This window comes from Amia ocellicauda, chromosome 10, assembly GCF_036373705.1.
Source record: "Amia ocellicauda isolate fAmiCal2 chromosome 10, fAmiCal2.hap1, whole genome shotgun sequence".
NCBI classification, from domain to species: Eukaryota; Metazoa; Chordata; class Actinopteri; order Amiiformes; family Amiidae; genus Amia; species Amia ocellicauda.
The window spans coordinates 24,704,036-24,721,674 of NC_089859.1; the positions used below are offsets into that span (position 1 = coordinate 24,704,036).

The following is a 17,639-nucleotide window of genomic DNA, read 5'->3' on the forward strand; positions in this document are numbered from 1 at the left end:
CGTAGATTACAAAGTTGCATATTATGAAAATGGCGTTTACGAATTTCTACAAACTTTACTATTGATAACATTACGGAAAGCGTCTCCAGTTTGTCCGAGCCTCCGTATGATGCGGAAGTGGATATGAAATTGTAAACAGCTGTCCCTTTGTTTGCGTCTGTTGGGAGATTTCTACAGACTCCTGGCATCACATGTGCATACTTTGAATACTTTTTTAAAGATGAAAAGTGTAAATGGATTCTCGAGGCCTTCAGAATTGCAGCTGTCCTTAATTTCAGATGCCAATAGGAAAAGTTAATAAACAGAAAACACACACACACACACACACTATCACACAAACTATCAGCAATTGTGCATATAGGACCAATCTGCTGTTCTTGAATTAGCTGCAAATATATTTTTCAAGACTTTAATGCATTTTAATACTGTATGACTGTAAACTGTTGTTCCAAACCTTTTTGTTTTAGAATTTAAGCTTTTAATTGTATAGTTGAGGAGAAAAACACTCAGAAAAGCAGGATTATGGACAATAATATATATTACATAAAATAAACAAATACTCCCCATTTCTGAATATGCATAATATAGAAAAATGTTTGTTAATTGGCACCAAGAGTATGGACATGAGATTGAAATTGAAAGCAGAGGTGTTATTAATAGACACTGCATGCACTGTTGGCATGACATCAGTTAGACACGGCGTGATCACACAATCTCTGAAGTGTGAGGGTCGTCTTCTCTGAGGGTCACTCCTCTTGCACTTCACTCAGAATTGGACATTGATGAATGCTGGAAGACAGTGGGGTGCGGGTTGAGTCTCATTTGACAGTCAGTCTCATTTGTTTCTTTTCATATTTATCAGTTGGTTTAGCCACATATCATCAGGTTTCTGTCTATTTGTCTATTGTATGGAAATGCCTTGGTGTGCGATGTGCTCTTTCATTCATACGGTTCCAGTTGTAGCATAAGACTTATTTTGTAAGTCGCCCTGGACAAGGGCGTCTGCTAATCAATAAATACTATTACTATTATTATTATTATGAATGAGATCTGCAGTCTCTGTCTGAATTTGCAGGTGTGCTTACTGTGTCAGATCCCCAAACAGATGTAAGAAACAAACATTTTGGTTCGAATGGCTTACATACATACATACATACATACATACATACATACATACATATAAATGTGGAGCAAAATCTTTACAGCAGTAAGTATCACAAGCTTCATGGTCGCTTTTACATAGCTTTATTTTCCAATGCAATGAATTTTGGGAAGGATTGGGTATTTACTAGTATTTATGGACAGGAAGGAAGGTGAATGGTACAGAGCTGATGGAAGCTTTTTAAAAAAATAGTTATCTTGAGAAGTGTATAAAAGTGCCTCTTCCAGGCAGACCATGAGGAAAGGTCAGCTTAGTTTTAAAATGGATGAACCACTTGGATGCGTCAAGTGTTATTCTTAGATTCACACCGTTCCATCATCTCTACAGCATTGTTTCACTTCAGGTGAACTAGCCTGCAATATTCTACAAATCACTTAATGCAGAGGCACTTCACTATCGGGATGTTCACATTTCCTGCTTCTCTCCAGGATTGTCCAAGACAAAATGGAAAGGTGCTTTGTAAGTAATCCCAATTTTGTAAGAAAATTGAACAGTATTTGTGCAATTTGCAGGTCCTTGGATTAGGTTTTCTGAGACGTGCAATACAGTCTTGAAACTGGATGTAATTTTGTCAGGTTACTTTTCCATTTTCCTGTCTAGTGCCAGTGACAATTGATGGCATGTGTTTCTTTAGTTTGATTTTAGTTCTGTATACCTTTGAATGGCCAGGATGAAGTGCTATCTCTCTCTCTCTTTCTCTCTCTCAGATCCACTGATGCTATTGGCTTATTTTCTACAACTGACAAGATTTAACAACTATTGTCCATATGTTTACTGATGATTTCAAATATGCAGATTTCGGACACAAAATATTAGTTTGTTTAATGAGTTTGTACGAGCAACGCTAAATTTATCTGTAGAGTTCACAAATTTAAGGGCGAAATAAAACCGAAATGGCACATCGTGATCTGCATGTAGGTGTTAATGAGCAGATATGAAATTGATTTAGTTTATAGGTTATATAATCCTCATCACCAGTGGACACAAGATAAACAACTGCTTTTTGTTTTTTACATTGCAGGGTTCTCAAAACTTTAAGCCAAAGTTAAGCAGTGGAAAGTGCAATCTGTTTTTACTCATAAATTTGTCAGTAAAGAGAGACAGTGCTTACCATACAATCTGGGGAAACAAATTTAGTCATACTATACTGGCTAAATCTGAATTCTGAATAGGAGTATCACGGCAGAAAAAGGGGAATGTCTATCTAGAGTAATCCAATTTAAATCCGTGTACAGTATTCCTATCGATATTAACAACAGTGCAATTGGTATATTTCTTTCTCTGTACATTAAATGATTTTCACTGCCTGAGACACTTAAAGAAAGCTATGTTATCCGTGCTGAACAATTGAAAATGCAGTGTAATGCAGTCCGCAATCGGAAGATCTAACTTTTTCTATGATTCATCTGGGATTAATTGTGACTATCCTTTTGACTGTGCTTGTTGAAATTGAGTTTCTATTGACTTTTTTTTTTTTTTTTAGCAGTGTAGTCTGTAATGTAGGGAAGGAAGATCTATTAGCAGTTTCTATTTTTGAAAGCATTTATATTTAATGAAGGTCATCTGTGGTTAACATCCTTACGGAAGCCCATCCCACCAACACAACCGGGAATCCGTCCTACACCGGGAATGCAGGGCTCCTAATGATGAACTTCTGCAAAACCAAAGGGGTTTTCGCTGAACAGCCTCCCCACCTGTCACAAGCAGGAATCACACAGTCTGCCCGGCTGCGATGGATCTGCCAGTCCCTTCGGGCAGGATCTGAGCTGGAAGCTGTTTGATGATCATTCTCATTGACACAGATCATCACGTTGAAGTGCAGCCCACATCACTCTCTTGTATAAATAGCAACATTGCTTGCTTTAATGCCATAATGGTTAAAACGCAGTAAAATAATAATTTGTGGCAGGCTGTTTCATTTTGACACTTGTGTCATAAACTGATTTGGGCTGATAACTACAGCATTTAATAAATCATCTGAGCAGTCATCGGTCAGGGATGTGAGATTTTTCCCTGTGGAATAAGCGGACAACTCCAAGATATACAGCTGTAAAGCATCTTATGAGACGTCTTGGGATTCTTAAATAATTCAGCTGAAACAATAGAGTGTGATATATTGCAGGCTGTTGCTCGTAGCTGCTGATATTACAGACGTAATTTTGTGTTGACATTAAAACAAGGAAGCTTTACAGAAAAGTTATGACAGAATCGCATATTAAGTTGTTAAATTAAACTGTCCGTTTGGTTCAGTTAAAAAATAAAAAATAATAAAAAAAAGTCTTTAGTAGTCCCAGTTTACACCTGCTTATTCAAATTCCCTAAATTAAATAACATTTTTTCTTTCACAGATGATTCAGACGAGTAAGACTCTAATTGAAAATGCTGATGGGGTTTATGAAAAGATAATGCAGTGCCAGAAAGCAGGTGAGTGGATTCTTTTGAAGTCCCGTCTCCTACGTGAATGGTAATATCTTGTAGCATTTTAATTTACATGCAGTTCTACATGGTATTAAAAGTGGGTCACGGAAAGGAAATACGAAGCACATTAAAGAAACCCTCACACTTTTGATGTAACAAAGATGGGACCAGTGAACATGAAACAAAACATGCACAAGCCAACCCACAAACAAACAGACAAAACACCTTTTAAACTCCCCTTTTATTTTAAATTAAAATGTTAATGAACAACGTTTTGATGTGTGTATAAGTCCGAGTTCTGGAGCCCTTTAAAATGACTGTGCATTATTGTAACAACTAGATGAGATTCAGCACCTCAGAGCCGAAATATCAAAGCCTTTACTATACAGCGCTACTTTACTTGTTTTATGTGTCTATGAATTGAACTGTTTAGAGGAACACAAGCATATGAATTAGGCGATTTCTTTAAAAGGAAATGCAGGGATGGGCTTCATTAAAAGGGCCTGATTTCTCTGTTCTCATCAAAGATATCATCGCAATAATACAGTACCTCGTCTGATATTTTTGAAGTAAGATTATTTGTATTCCCAGTCGATATTTTGCACCATTAGTTTAATTATAAAAGGGTGGTATTGGATAAATACTGTTTTTCTTAGCCTGACCACAGTGCTTTTGTTATGATTTTGTTCAATCTTTGAGATTGCTTGTACACTTTCCAAAAAACAATTCTTAACTGAGAATTTTGGCAAACCCTAAGATAAGCCCAGAGGACAAATGATGAAAGCATCTGATGGCTTCTTAATGTAAAAATGGGATCAAAACTGTTTGGACTGGAACTATGGCCTCCCTGATGCATACACATCACATGAAGTCTCTTCAGATCTGACTGTTATTTTGTTTGTTAGGTGTTATTTTTAGCCATATCCCATATCCCACATATCCCAATGCTAGTCCCTTTATAATATTCTCCAATCACGGTTACAGTTATTTCTGTATGTGCAATATAGGTTTATATGCTATGAACTCCTCTGCAGTATAAATGGTCAAAATCTGATGCACCGTTAAATTAATGTGTTAATACATGTTTATGCCGTAATGTTGGTCAATGTTCCTGAGTGACTAGATATCTGTAAAACATTTCTAGAACTGTACTTTTTAAGGGTCGCTTAAGGGACACTTTGACAATGGGCTAAACTGAAGGTGTTTCTCATTAAGTACCAGACAACTGCTGTAAGTTTGTTTTTATACTAAGCTTAAACTTGGATACATTTATAGAATACTTAATAAGAGTGCCCTTGGGCCTTCAGCCACGCAGGAGAATTGGAGAGGCGTATACACAGACCTTAGGCTGAGATAAATACAAAATAATTTGTCTTCACTTGCCTTTCTACTTTCATAACCATCTGTGACAAACAGTACCTGGAGCATTTACATAGTCGCTTGACCGTGTTGGAAAACTAAATAGATGTCCAAGTTGAGAGAGAACACCTGCTGTATTGTGAATGCTTTCTGCAGCTCTAGCAAGACCTCTGCATTGCTCTGCTGGTGTGAGCCAGCGTCAAAACTCTAAAAAGACTGAACGTGATGAAAAGATTGATCGTGTCAAGGAATAACTTGTGGCAATATCTTTTGCTTGCTTAAGGATGGTTTTGATGTCGGTATCCTCTTTTAGGAGTAGGAAAGTGCAGGTATTCAGCTAGTTGCATAAGGTTTTGTTCAACATTTTGTTACTTTCTGTTAAAACCTTGTTCATCGGGTGTTATTCCTGTTGCCTGCAGAGTTAGGGTTTTTTCATCTCCGGTCAACTGGAAACAAATAGAGAGTTAATTCTTCCCTGAATCGGACACCACAGCACTAAAACATCTTTGTGGTACTCCCACTCTGGCCTATAAATATGCTTTTGTTTTTAGTTCAGCTTGTTCTGCTTACTTTGCAACCATGTAAAAACATACCCTCAGTCCTTTTTATGTCATGCATATATTTAATGGTGCCTCTTTTATTCTTTTATGCTAAGTTGCATCCTGCATCCAAAATCCCATTGTTTGCTTTTAAACTCTGGTTTAAAAGCAGTGTTTCATTGCCTCCATAATTAATAGACTGGGACTGTTTATATATTAGACGATTGTTATTGTAGAAGATATGATAGTTATGGTTAGACACTGGAGCCAGCACAAAGTTGTGCGATTTGCCTTGAATATGATTTTACCTTGGCAATAATCTTTTAAAAACCTCACACTGTCACTCTCAACCTTTGAAGTCACCTTCATCGGAAGGACTAGAAGTACTTATTGACATGTATTATAATGTGCTGCGTTTGGATGCTGTAAACAGCTGTTCTTTGGGAAAATCTTTTAAATATGCAGCTTGAATCTGAAGCATTGCAACAATGAATGTGAATTGTTTTCAAATTGCTAAGGTAGATCAGACGTAAATTACAGTAATTCTTCAGAACGTGAGAAAGCAGCTGTAGTGACATCTTTATAATGAGAACTAAGCACTTAAACAGGCTCCAATACGGCATGTCTCTTTAGATTAATAGGCTAAAGACTATCGGCCTTTAGCCTGTTAGACTACCCAGACTACAAGTTGTGCTTTTCCTTCTCCATCTTTCACAGAGCTGGGTTTAATCATTCTCTGATTAGCTATTTAGATACTAAAGAAGCAGATTTTTGTGATTAACTTCGGGGGGTTGTAAAATGTGCTGAACAAGATACTTAGATTTGGGTATGTGATAGTATGTGATCCATAGTATCTCTGCAGTTGTTTGAATTGCTGATTTATATACTGCTGATTTTATATGCAGTTTGTGAACCTTTTTCATACTGTCATTATTTTGTATCCACTGTCATTATCATTGAATCATGTAAAACCTGAAGGAATTTACCTTCCAGTTATAGATGCCATGTCTTTACTGGTCAAATTTGGAGGCCCTTGAAAAAAACTCCTAATGGAGCTCCAATCCTATTTCGGGTTTCTGTCGCTGAACCCAAACTATCATTCCACAAAATGGCACTTTATTAATATTCCCTATTTCTATAAAATCCCTAAGTTATCTAAATAAAAAAAAAAAAAAAAAACCTGTATGCGGCTCTGAGAATTGAATTTTAAATATAACATTTATCCATTTAAAAAAATACACAGATAAGACTCAGCAAAACTAAATCAATTTGCACAGGCACCAATTTATTGCGGGAACATTTAAATACAAGACGTGATTAATTAGTCATTCCATTAATCAGCTAAACACCAGCATTCCATCTGTAATTTCCATTTAATCTGAGAGATGTGTAGGCTTAGTAGTTCAGCGTTACTCGCAGCTACTTGTTTGATTACCCCTGGTGTACGTTAAGCACTCCGCTATTGAATTATGTGTGGATACCTATCCAGGTGCCGTGCATGCCAAGAAACTGTCATAAATGTTTATGCTGGTGTTACTTTTCAAAATAACCTTAAATCACATGTGGATACACAGTTAAATATCACAATATATCACAATATCTTCTGTCAGAACACAGCAGGTTTTGAAGCATTAAAGGTTGTTAATTTGCATTTACTTTCTTCTTTTGAGATCTTTACAGAGTATCGAATATGACTAGTGATTAAGTCAATGCTTTGGCACTGGCCTAAAGCGTATTGCGAGTAGTTTTCTTCCTTTCCTTAAACATGGTGTTTAGGTTTGTTTTAAGTGTAGGTTTGTGTTAATTAAAATGAACACCATCACTACCAACAACATCAAAACCCTTTAGTTTGAAGCACTGATTCACTTGCTGATATCAAGGAGCAGTGTTTCACATTTGTGAAGTCAACTGAGAATTTGTATTAAATTTGTGAAAAATTGTTTGATCTGATTTAAGTATTTTCTGTTTATATTTAGTATCAAACATGATGATAAGGCATGAGTTGTATTTGCCAACACAGAATTGAGTGCTGTATATGTGCTGAAGAAACTTATTGCTAGGGTTGGGTGATATATCATCATTGTAATGGGATTTTTTTATGATGATAAAAATATCACACAGAATTATATTTGTATATAGTTCAGATCAAAAATAAACATAAGCCTATTTAAAGAAATACAAGCTATTGCTGTATTAATTTGAAAAAATAAAAGCTAAATTTATTATTATTATTATTTTTTTTTTCTTGGCAGACGCCCTTATCCAGGTCGACTTACAAAATATAAGCATAATACAAAGTACTATTATATCTAATATATATTATGTTCTAAAATTAGTTTATCCCCAGAGCTCAGTTCAAGTCTCATGGCCTGACCCATTCGAACTGCAAAAGTAGGTCTTTTATCATTTGCACTATGTTTAATTTCAATTAGCATCCTAATATTGGTTTAATGAGAAATGGTATAACACATTTCATTGAACAAGTCCAGTCCAACTTGTACAGCAGTGCTGACAAACCCTCCCCAGTCAGCATTCTTGGATCTTTACACCTTGACTTTTGTAGTTTTTCCACATGGAAGGAATTAGTAGTAATGGTATTGACAATGGGAGGGGCATATTCACAGCATTCAAATGGAATAGCTTATCACTATAAATAAAGCATCTTCATGGGTGTGTGGCTTTTTCAGATTCAAAACAACAGATTGAGAGCAAGTGGAGTGCAGGGTGAATAAAATAGTCATTTGTAAATTATGGCAGCAAAAGTAGGAAACGCGTCACATTTGACTGCATTGTGATGGAGGCCTATACTGTATATGGCCCATGACATGTAGAATATTGTGATCTAGTGTTTGGGCCATATCTTCCAACCCTACTACCCTACTACATCCTACACTGGTTAATGGAAATGTTAATACCAAGGCTCAAAGAGAGCGAGCAAAACCATAAGCTGTAAGGGAACTTAATGGGGGTGGGGTAAGGGATGTAACACTGTAAAACATACTCTACTGGTTTAGTTACTACCATAATCAAGCCATTTAACCATTAAGATACTGTAAAAAGTATAGGAAGCCCCTGATTTTCAACATGAAAATTAAACGTAGGGGTAAAGCATTCACTGTATACCTGTGACTGCTTTAAAGAGCTTGAGATGCATGGATCCGATGAGCTCCGGTGTACAGAGCTGGAGTATTTGACCTGGACCAAGAAACAAGGCATATAACCGGTTTGGCTACAGCCAGCTGTCCATTTTGTCTAGTCCAGGAGCTGTGTTTGACACGCGGGGAAGCCTATTGGGAACAAGCAGCAGACCGCGGCCGTGTGACCATGCTTGTCGTTTGGGTGGGCGATTTACACCTTCCAGTAGTTCCCAATCTGCTTTGCACTCTGGGGGGGTCACAGTTATTGAATTCACTGCCGAACTTGATCTCATTTAATTCATTCCCACTTACATCTGTAACAAGGCATGGATTTAAGCACTTTATCTTTCCTCATGGTAGCGGTTTACCACTTTTCTAGAGAGATTATTGTGTGGCATTGTGTAGAGCTGCACTTTGAGTTTTACTATATAGTGTACATATATAGTAGATTTGTAATTCAGATCCTAACGTGTGTGTGTGTGGTAGTGCTGGCGGGGTGGGTACATTTATTTCCTGTTATTTTAAACACCTCTGTATTTCACTCGAAGTGAAAACTAAAAGTTGCAGAAATAGGTGTGAACATATTATTTTTTTCCCCTTTGACAAAGCGCCTACTGAAGTGCAAAATGCACTCAGAAATGCATCTGTCAATGAGAGGGATTACCTTTGCCTCTGTTGTAAATCTCTAGATAGCGTGTGCAGGAGTCAAATCTAATTTGTGTCTTTTCACAATATGACTGGATTGTTTTGAGTTACCGACCACAGTGCTGTGGGTTATTTGTGTTAGGGGTGTTAAGATGTTTGAAGTTTTATACAGCAGCAATTTTAATTCTGCTTTTTTATCACCTACTTTCTGCTTTGCATCATGGGAAGGATGAGATGAGTTAGCAGACAGGCCTCACTTAAGTGCTTTTCTAGTCCTAGATTAGTGTGCATTTTACTGTATCATCCCGAACATTAAGGAGTATTCTGAAACAAATGGATAAAGGAGTTATGCCATTTAAAAAACAACAACAAAGAGAAATGGTACCCTTGTCTGATCACCAGGTATAAGGCTGAACATTTACGCTGCCACACTGTCTTCAGTGTTTGTGTGAAGACTGGAATCTTGTGTTTAGGCCTCTAAGAGCCAGGTTTTATTTTTGTTTTCACTTAAATGTCTCTCCAATAGTCTTTGTTGATATTGTTGTTGCAGTAGCTCTTGCGAGGGCTGATAAAGCCTTGAAAGGCTTAAATGACACAAAGCTCTATGCAAAGCTCTTATCAAAAAAGCTCTCACACACAGTTATGACAATCTAAGAGAACCATATGGATCTTGTGTGTCCTGACCTCAATTCCACAGAACACCTCTGGGATCAGCTGGAAGGGCAAGAAAGGGGAGAATGCATTTTCCAACTTTTCCAACACTGAGAAAATATGCATATTACTAAAAGGGTAATAATTGGGTATTCTTTGGGGGAGAATGTTCTTCTTATAGTGTGTTTTACTGACAGCCAGGACAGCTAATGCTCTTTAATATGCTTTATTTAATGAACTTTAAATACCATTTTTATAATTATTCAGAACCCCCTGTTTTAATTGTTAGAATTTATAATTAGATCATTTTTGTCTCACTTCTGACTGTAACTAATTCCACAGTAATCTCTTTTGAGGCCTTTCTCATGGGAATTAAGACATAGTTAGTATTTCCGCCCCCCCACACACACACTTCTTGTATTATGATATGTAAATGTGCTTTGGGTGGATTAAAATGTCAACGTAGAAATACAAATTGTAAGAGTAAGTTAATGATGCTATTTTAGAATGCTAAATCCTCACTATTTTGTTTTAAGGAAGACATTCAAAGGCAAAGCCTACTTCTGAGCAAATAAAATTTAATTAAGAGATTCTCAGCTGATTAACATGTCCAAAAGCAAGTTGGCGAGCTCCTTTGGTATGGACAAAACTGGGTCATGAATGTCTTATCGGCCTCTTGAACGGAATAAACTTCTGCGCTGATTTGATTGAGGAACACGGCGGGAGAAATAAGCAGGACTGACGGGGGCCCGGTTTGACGCTATGCAATACATGGAGAGGTTCTGTGTCGAGGTGAATGTGGGACACGAAGGCAAAAGGAATATGTATTTGACACAGCCTTTTTCATTATGCTGCTACTAGAACACAATGTGACTATTTTTGGGGTCAGATGTGAGTATCGGGAAGCATTGTGTTCAAGTTATTGAGTTAAATACAGCTGCTTCTTCATCATTACGCTAATGCTCTTGCTAATGCCATTACTCTCTGGAAACAGAAGAGCAACCAGTTCTGTTTCTTGAGTGAGATGAATGGCACAGACAGATGGAGGGATTGGGGAGGGAAAAAATGAACCGCTTTCCCCTGGAGGGGGGACAAGAATAAAAAAAGTTGTGGAATTTGATTTAGACGCTCAAAATCCGTAATGGGAACAACACATTTCAGATCTAAACACTGCCTCATACGCAGCCTGGTAATCCTCACCTGGAGACAGATGAAGATAGTGTGAGCAGGGCATGATGGAGAACAGGAGGCCCTTTTCAGTGGGGGGTGTATCGAGCACGGTAACCTTCAAGAAATGACGCTGAGCTGCACCAATTGTACATTTGTCACCCTTTTTTGTCATCCTGTCTCTATTTTCAATTATCTATATATCCTATGGATATATGAATGTGTGCATATGATATATAATCTTCTATTCATTGCTATAGGAAAAAAGCTATATCTGTGTGTGTGTTTATATGATGTACACCCCGAAGTAGTTTTTAAATGGGCGTATACCATCTTTATTTTTTCATTAATTGTGGCATTTGCATGATTGCCGTGGATATCCTATATTAGTGATCCATTGTGTAAATACTGTCAATACAGGTTGTGTTTATTGGATATTCAGGTTTTAGATCTGAGGCTGTGCTGATTCTGTAGCTGGGGGCTCTTTTCCAAAACAAGAGTTCTGTTTCATTTATTTGTTGTACATCGATTGTACAAGGAGTAATACAATATTATGTAATGCCCCAAGCACATCATAAGCTGTTTGGTTTATTTAGTTTTCTTTAAAAACCTGTTATTCTTACACTCTACTTTCAAATACAGTCTTGTCAGACCTCGCACACATTTATCCACCATGCTCCGAAGGATGAACTCCTTGGTTAAAAAAGGAACAAAGACAAAACTGGGGGATTTCTTTTCCCGGTCTATGAAATGGCAGAATGGAACATGCCCGTGTGCCATAACGGCTCCCTCCAAGGAACCGGGGTTGCTAGGCAGCCCTACCATTGAAACAATGTTCAGTCTGCACGTGCGGGAGCGAACCCTCTTCCTTACAGGCCCAGGACTCGAGCACTGTGAAACATGAACAGTGCAATTTTAATGAACATGGGTCACTGCTTTTAAAGAGCTTCCCCAAAAATGTATAATGTTTCTACTTCTAGAAGTGTAAATTAAATGGTGGGGTTAGGTTGTCCTATTAGCAGTTCAATTACTTTTAAGGCTACAATGGAAAACAGCCTAACTTGATTGCAAGTAATATATTTTTCTGAGAAAGCAGATTGGCTGAAAATCTGTCAGGTATGTTGTAGAATAAATAAATACAAACTGAAAACATGGACCCCCACACAGATTACCAAACAGAGTTGACCCTTCAGTTGTACAAGTGATATATTTTCGTTTCTACTAAAATGTCTATATGGTGCATTTATAAGCAAATATTATGCTTTAAGGTACACTAGTTACATTATTTCATCATCTCTGTGTTGTCTTGCTGTCCAGCTCCTGCATGCACCGGTGACGCCTCAAGGTCCACTTCATGTCTGGTTTCTATAGAAACTGTTACTTTGACGGACTTTGATCAGAAGGGATGCCAGCGCACGTTCGCAGCCCGGCAGGCCTGCCTCGGATAGCTTAACTTATTGTTTTCACAACTGCTAAAAGGCATGTAATTATAGATGTGGCACAGCCTGCCCATTGATAGCCATTTATTATTTTTATTGAGATGAAGATGGTGTTCCAAATTATTTTCTGGACTTATTCCTCCAGAAGGACCAATTAAAATGCCATTAATCATCTTGGCGGAGGGCTAGGCCTTCAACAGACAGAATAATATATTATCTTTACTGCTGCTGGATAACAAAATGAATAACAAAAGGCACTTGATTGAAATCCTTCCTGGTTTTGCCCAGGCACTTTATTCTTTCCGACAGAATAATAGAGCTCACGGAGAGCTATCTTCATTGAAGACAAATGTCCTCCTATTTACAAAGTTGAAATCGTACAAACAGAAGGGGTCTGATATTGCCCCCAGTTCCCTGTCAATTTTTGCCTGAAGGCGACAGATTTACAAAATAATGTGTTGGTTACTTTCAGCCATGGAGTTCCACGAGAACCTGCCCAGCATCGCCGCCAAAGATGGTCTGAAAGGAAGGAAGCTACAGAAAGCGGTGGAGAGTTTCACCTGGAATATCACCATTCTCAAGGTATGCACGGGTGGCACTGTCTGTCTGTAGATTATATACCATGTTCTTTGAATCTCCCTGTATAAACACTCTCGTCTTTGAACATGAAAATATTACAACACTAAACCTATTTGATGTTAATTTTGACTGATCAAGCATTACATGGTACCATTCCTAAATATACACTATCAAATTGGTACTTTGCTTTGTAGCTACTGATGTTATGTAAATGTATGTATTACATTTGATGTGGAGGAAGTGAGATCATTAGTGCCGCTGTGGTTACACACACGTGTTTTTCTGAGTGGATGCATGTTCTCTTCTATGACAAGTGCTGGTATGGGGTTCATCATGTTTCTATTCTTGAACCCTGGCAGGGTTTGAGAAAATGTTTTTTTTGTTTGTGGTTCCAGGAGTGGTCAGCCCTGCGTGTGTTGTGAAGCACAGTAAGTGAGAGGTATCGAAGGTCACCTTGATAACCTCGTGTTTCCCAGTCTTCTCTGAAAGAAACAAGTGCTAATATGATGGAGCTGATTAGTGCTGTAGCCATGCTGAACGCTCACATGGTAAAGACACGTTCTCCTGTCTGATCTTCAATCTCGGGGGGAAATATTTGTCCGGTTTAGTGAATTTGCCTATAATTGAAACCCTTTCAAAACGTTAGTTTGAAATAAGTCAGTGATTAACAGATTAACACCACAGAGTATAATATTAGATCCAGAAACTGTATGAATACTATCATAGAAACTACTCAATTAACATTTAAAACATTTAAAAATTAATGTTTAAAAATAAATTAAGAGTATTTGTCTTGGGCATTTTTATTAAAGGTTGTATAATGGGTTATGAATACTCTTGACATTTGCATTATAATTCAGTTCTCAAGATGTCACATACTGAGTCGATAGCTCCTGCCCAGCTTCTCAGAGCCGGAAAACCAGAGTAACAGCTCTCTGCCTTAAATGGTGTTCAGTGTCCTACAGCAAACTGGAAGCCTGTGCAGAACATGGAACATTTCTAGGATATGATGCAACTTTTCTGGGAGTTTAGTTTTTTTTTTTTTTTTTTTAACCACCAACGACAACATCGACAGATTTCAAATGAATTCACGCTTTGTAATTACTTGATTATCAGAAGCGAAGTGAGAGGAAGGAGGTCAACTAGCTGTGATCCGCTGACTTCAGGGCTTTAAAGAGGTTGTAAAGAGGCAAGAAGGGATTGAAGCCAAATGTGTAGAACTGTGATTTGGAAGCGAAGGTGCCGAGGTCCAGGCCAGACAGGGGAGAGTGGAGAAGAGGGAGCAGGGGAGGCAGGAAGCAAGAGGAGAGGAGGGGTGGAGTAGTCATAAGAAGCTTATGGATGTGCAACACTCGATAAAGTACAAATGTGTGTCCTAACTTTTACACCATCAGATATTCTAACCACAGCACACAGGGTCGGTTAAAAGTGCTAGAGGCCTTAAATTCATCCTCCGACTGAATTAACTATGATTGACATTTGACCAGTATACTTTATTTTATATATATGTATGTATGTATGTGTATATATATATGTATATGTATATGTGTGTGTGTGTGTGTGTGTGTGTGTGTGTGTGTGTGTGTGTATATATATATATATATATATATATATATATATATATATATATATATATATATATATATATATATATATATATATATATATATATACATACATACATACATACAAGAGAGTAATATCAATAGTCCCACTGCCTAATTTACATGTCCTACTGAGATACTGGACAACAAAAACCAGTCACCCGCAAACTGAACAGTTTAATTTCCCCTGTGCCTCAAACAAGTTACCCTATAATAATCCTTTCAAAGAGATTCATCTCCGACACTTCCACAGGGCAGCTATAACAGGGGATGACAGGGAAATACGAGGGGGACATGCAAATAAGAGCAACAGTGAACGGCTGCAAATCATCCAGGCAAACTATACCGGTGCTAGAGCCGGGCATTTTAAATCCTCCTGCTGTGACTACTTCACTCACTCTGTGGATAGTGGTGGGAAAAAACTTTGATATTTGAAAAACAATTGTGGCTTTACAACATAACATGTATTTTGTATGATATACTCCACTGTTGAGTTATCGCAGAACCAGCACACACTGTAGAGCCCAATCTGTGCCTTTTAAAAATGTTGATTCTGCGCCCACCAATGACACAACACACCATATCATTAGCTCTGCCCATCAATTAAGCCCTAAAGATAGCAAAGGCAGACAAAAGTCACAATTTGTAATTAAAGATTTAAGTGTTAGGAGCCGTAACTGTAAATGGCTTGATGCATCGCTCCTCGCTTCAGCAGCTGACCCTAAATCCAGCGCACTGAGCTGAGGAGGCCTGATACAGCACGGGTGTTGGCTTTTACACAGTCGTGGCTGATAATGGATGTTGCCTGCATAAATCTTAAAAATGCCTGACGGTGACCTTTCCTATCTATAAGGAACCAATACGGGCCGTCATACTGCTGCATTGTTTGGCATAACTATCATTTTAGTGGATGCAAACGTCTGTGACATTCACCTTGAGTTTGAGATACATTCCGCGTTTTCAAAATATTCATGGAAGTTATGACTTTGGTCTTTAAGTATGGAGGGCAGATGTTTTTTTCATTTTGTTTTCTGCTCCTCTTGTTTAGGGACTTAGTCATCATTTGTCAGTTTATGCATGACTCAGATATGTATATCATGGGGCTCCCAAACAAATACAAATGCAAATGCTTGAAGAACATGTTGATTATGCACAAGTACAACAGGCTTCTTCGACTAGGATCTCGCGCAAAGCAATAACCAAACACAACAGTGTAATGTAGACATATGTCTGCAGTTTGCATAATCACACTCCCACCCCCACCTCTTATGAAACAATTAACTATAGAAAGCTGCTATATTTATCTAGGTCTGGAACACATGCTTTATAACCTTATTTGAATAAAGGAATCTCAAGCTTTCATATCTAGAGTGCAGGGTTGTGTGTGGGGGGGGGTTGTGTGCATGTGCGTGTCTTTCTTTCCTTTTTTCCACAGATCTTTCCACCGCTTGGTGTTAAGTGATGCACTAAAACATCTTGCTCTGGGAAAAGCACGGCACCAGCCTGGTTCAGCAGCGGCACCGAGGGAGGGAGGCTGGTTTGCGAGCGGCTGTAACTGATGATCATTCCCCGCTTCTCTTCCCACCCTCCAGGGCCAGGCAGATTTGCTGAAACACGCTAAAAACGAGGTTTCAGAAAACCTGAAGCAGATCCACTACGCCGCCCTAACCTGCAAGCTGTGCAAGGGACACACGGGGGGAGCCGAACTGGTCAAGCCCAGACGCAGCCTGGAGGCCATTCCTGAGAAGATCGTGGGGGACGAGGAGACCATGGATGGGGAGAACTGAAGAGCGCCTTCCACAGAGGGAGAGAAATCGGGTTCTCTGTATGTTGGGCGGTAGCAAAAAAGCATGAAAGAAATGCACTTAAAAAGACTTTTCAAAATAACAAAAATGCCCGGATTGATGTTTTTCCTGTTTGGGGAAACCAAAAGCACAAAATGAAGGTTATTGAACAGTCTACAAAAACTGGAGTTATGAATGTAGCAGAATACGGTGTAAGAAAACAAAACATGAAAGAACCGCTATTTATAGCAAAGAACTTGTGTACGTTCTGTCTGCCAAACATATGTGTATATATGGAGTTTTAATGTTACATTTTTACGTGCAATGTTTTTTATTTTGTTTTTTAGATGTAGTGAAAGGAGCGATTTTACTCGTTTTTCAGATAAGTACTTTTTGTCTAAATATACATGAAACTGCCCAAAGCCCAAACTGCTTCAAAGTCGTGAAGAAAAGTGCCAAGTAAAGTCCCATCTTACTCTCACCCTACCATGGGATTCGTGGTGTGTTCCTCGTAAAGCCTTGATAGATGATCTCACAACGTCACCTGCCTTGTAGTCATGGGGTGCGTAGATGTAGCAGCCTTTTCAATTCCAGAGCCGATGTATTGAGCTGCACTGTAAGAGTCCTTGTGTTGGACAGTGTGACACGGGAGATGCGTTCTGGAGTGTTTGTTGTGGAACCCGTCCTGGCAGGTTTAGAGGTGGGTAACTGGAGAGGGTGAAGGAAACATAATAGTGCCTCATTGCTAGGAGTCTCCTGTTCATACAAGAAGAAAGTCAACTGGAGATGATTGAAGCTCCCTTGTTGTCTGAACTGCCTTGCTCATTCAAAGCTTCTCTTTTCTTATTTGTTCTATTCCATGTTTAGGTTCATATGAAGGATTTCAGTGTTACTCCTTTTTACCATGCCATTGCTACAGAATCCTTAACTCCGAGTTGTTAATGACCAAATGGAAAATGTTGTGATATAAATTATATTTTGTGCAGTGCAAGTAGGTGTAAATATCTCCGAAGAGGACTATTTACGGTGGGAAAACATTGACCCAGTTTTACATGTGGTGTTCCTTTATCTCGTTTGTTTTATTCAAAAACAAATTCTAACAAATTTGTTCTAACCTACAGTATAAAACAGAAAGCAAATAAATCTGCACATCAA

The 17,639-nt window shown here is 38.3% G+C and overlaps 1 protein-coding gene across 1 annotated transcript in view; it reads left to right on the top strand.

Annotated features, from left to right (window-relative positions):
* Window positions 1–17,639, top strand: part of plcl2 (phospholipase C like 2) — an 82,376-nt gene extending 64,737 nt beyond the window's left edge. Inside the window, exons 4-6 of the mRNA XM_066715690.1 lie at window positions 3,511–3,586; window positions 12,990–13,099; window positions 16,293–17,639. Coding sequence (XP_066571787.1) covers window positions 3,511–3,586; window positions 12,990–13,099; window positions 16,293–16,487 — 381 coding nt within the window. The 3' untranslated portion in view covers window positions 16,488–17,639. The remainder of the gene's footprint in view (window positions 1–3,510; window positions 3,587–12,989; window positions 13,100–16,292) is intronic.